Below are 3,170 nucleotides of genomic sequence, written 5' to 3' on the forward strand. Positions count from 1 at the left end.
GGGGGGGATGTTGATCAAGTTGTTGTTTTGTTTTGTTTTCAGTACAAACCACACATAAATATTCTTATTTTATTTTATGGACACAAAAGGTGTTGTTTGAGTTTGAATAAAGAGGAGCACATCGACAAAATATTAATAGTCATTAATTTAGTGCTGGAAAAAATAAGACAGACAGACAGAAACAGCAGAGGGGAAAGTAAAGAAGTAGGACCTACAAGTGGCTCCCTCCAACCACCCACTAAAAGGTGTTGAGCAAATAAACAAACAAACAAACAAACAAACAAACAAAAAACAAACTAAAAAACAACCAAACAAAACAACAACAACTACAACAACACCCCCATCCCCCCCCAAAAAAAAATTAAAAAGAAAAAGAAAAGATGAAAATTGACCAATTTGTGGAAAACATATTATTATGGGTCCCGACGCGGTGGAATCAGGCGCTCGTCAATTTTGGACATATTGTGGAGTTATTGGTATCATTCTTTAAGGCTTGTTCATTTGTCTTGCTTTATGTGGAGAAAAAAAAGGCTCATACATCATGAATAGAAGTCGAGATATTTTCGATTGAAGGAGGTGGGATTTGCCTTGTTTTAGAGGTAAAATAAGCGAGAAAATAGCTCCCAAAATCAGGTAACTTCCAAAGCTTGAGAGTCATTAGAAACGGCAAATTTACATTTTTGTGCCTTAAATCAACATAAATTGTCAGTAAAAATCCACCCAGACATGTGTATTTAAATGGACCTTAAAGGTCTTTAGTCAAAAAACAAAAATTCGGTAAAAATTGCCAAACTGGCGGAAAAATGCCTGTTTCTCCGATATCACTTATTCTTTGACGAGCGCCTCATTTCACCAAGATACCACGCATAGCGGCTCCTTACCAAAGAGTCCTCATGACAAGAGGGTCCACTCCTCTCTTTGAGCCAATAACAAAAGTGTCCTCAAAATTCGGTGGCGCCCTCTTTGCAAATGCGCACTCTTTGCGACCAGAGTTACCCTACTTGTGTAAAAAAAAAATCAAAGTGAAGCTAACAAGTTTTTGAATAAATAAGAATTCAAATTTCGGAAGAACGCTTTTTTAGAATGGTTGCGCTGACCAAAAAAAACCTCTTCCGGAGGAAAGGGTGACTGTTTTCTTCGTTTAATTTGAGTTTAGAATGAAAGGCAAGAGGTCATTAAAATGAAAAAAACCCACCTAAAACTCCGTACTAAACGAACCCGAACTGCTGATGAACAGCAGTCCTTCTGCGCACACAAGGAGGTGCTATTTCTAATTTTCTTCTGGAGAAACGAAAGAGAGCTTCAAAACAGACTGCAGCGCCATCTGAAGCAAAGAGCGAACTTCTGGCGGACACTTTTTTGGCCGAGTGGACATTCTTGTCATGTACTATCTTTGTCCTTACTTCATCATTCTCCTCTTCATTTCGTCTTTCAACTCGTCCCAGAAAAGAACTCGATTACTGTCCACGGACTGAAACATTGGTGTATCGACAGCATCGGGGGCGATCATTGCGTATTCGATTCCTTGGTCCGGACGAGTTGGGTCTTTCTGATGGAAAAAAAGAAGAATGAAGAATAAATCATCACAGTAGATAACAAAGTCATATCTGACATTTTGGAGAGTTTTAAGTTACTAAGGCCAAGAGGTCAGAAAACAAAACAATAATGTTCTATCTGCTCTATCAATATCGTTAAATTACTCGGACTCTTAGGAGGCAATAAGTAGCAGTAGAAAAGCTGCAGAAAGAGTCAGCAGCCCAGAGGAGGGGGGCAAAGGAGGTGAGGGGGTGTGGGCAGAAAGTGGAGACGAAAGCAGACGACAGAACATTGTTGGAGAGAAGGAAAGGAGGCGAAAGGAGAAAGTTTGAGGGAAGAACATTATTTTCGGTCGCTTTCCGGATTCGAACCCGGGATCTATTACACGAGAGGCAAACACTGTAACCTCTCGACCACTAGAGCCCAATAACAACCCGATAAGCGACGTTTTTCAATTTTTCTGGAGAGCCAAAAATTTTGTAAGTAGCGGGATGCGCAGGACGTGACTTCTGCACAAGAGTCAAAATGGCTTTCTGCGATTGACGATGTCAGGTTGAAGCCAAATCAGCCAAATTAAACCCTTATCCGTACGCCCTGGGGGTCATTTTGTACCCCTAGGGTTGTATTCTTCACATTTTAGAATACTTTTAGCGCGAAGATCTCTTAGAAACTTTCAGTATTTCCTCAAAAAGCATTTTGACAGACTGCTATGCAAAACGTACGGATCTGATTAACGAGTAAATTTCCTCTTTGGAAAGTGGTGGCACAGAGTTCCCCACGTCGTATGGATACGATCGTAAAACACGACGTACGGATAGGGTTAAGAGGTGGCACAGAGTTCCCCACGTCGTAAGGATACGATAGTAAAACACGACGTACGGATAGGGTTAAGAGGTGGCACAGAGTTCCCCACGTCGTATGGATACGATCGTAAAACACGACGTACGGATAGGGTTAAGCGGTGGCACAGAGTTCCCCACGTCGTAAGGATACGATCGTAAAACACGACGTACGGATAGGGTAAAGGAAATAACGGGTAAGATATGCCTTTGTCGTTATGTGGCACTGTTGCTCACTTTGTGCAATAAACCGACAAAATCATATGTCGTATTTTATCATTAAAATAATTGTATGTGGGGAACGTTCGACAAAGTTCCATATCGGACTATTGCACCAAACGACAAAAAAAGTCAAAATAAATGTCAAAATAGGAAAGTACTGGTGTGTCGGAATTTTCCTCACTTCTACTAAAAAGGAGTGTGAGTGCGAGTGTGTCTGTGTGCGTGCGTGCGTATGTTTGTACGTGTGTGTATGTGTGTGTGTGAGCACATGTGTGTATATGTGTGTATATGTGTGTGTGTGTGTGTGTGTGTGTGTGTGTGTGTGTGTGCGTGCGCGCGCATGGGCGGGTGTGTGAGTGTGTGTGCGTGTATATGTATAGATCTATGTTCCTCTGTTTTACTCACACACAAGCTGATTATGTTTAATATCTAAGTCCTCACTAAATGCGCTGTCGATGAGTAAACAGGAGTCTGTGCGTCTCTCTCTCTCTCTCTCTCTCTCTATCTCTCTCTCTCTCTCTGTGTGTCAGTCTCTCTCTCTCTTCTCTCTCTCTCTCTCTCTCTCTCTCTCTC

The 3,170-nt window shown here is 41.5% G+C and overlaps 1 protein-coding gene across 1 annotated transcript in view; it reads right to left on the reverse strand.

The window, feature by feature from the left end:
- Positions 1–3,170, reverse strand: part of LOC106013556 (15-hydroxyprostaglandin dehydrogenase [NAD(+)]) — a gene marked incomplete in the record, with an annotated part of 22,688 nt that overhangs the window by 995 nt on the left and 18,523 nt on the right. Inside the window, 1 exon segment of the mRNA XM_013089596.2 lies at positions 1,404–1,549. Within this exon segment, the coding sequence (XP_012945050.1) occupies positions 1,404–1,549 (146 nt within the window).

Source organism: Aplysia californica, unplaced genomic scaffold, assembly GCF_000002075.1.
Source record: "Aplysia californica isolate F4 #8 unplaced genomic scaffold, AplCal3.0 scaffold00992, whole genome shotgun sequence".
Lineage (NCBI taxonomy): Eukaryota > Metazoa > Mollusca > Gastropoda > Aplysiida > Aplysiidae > Aplysia > Aplysia californica.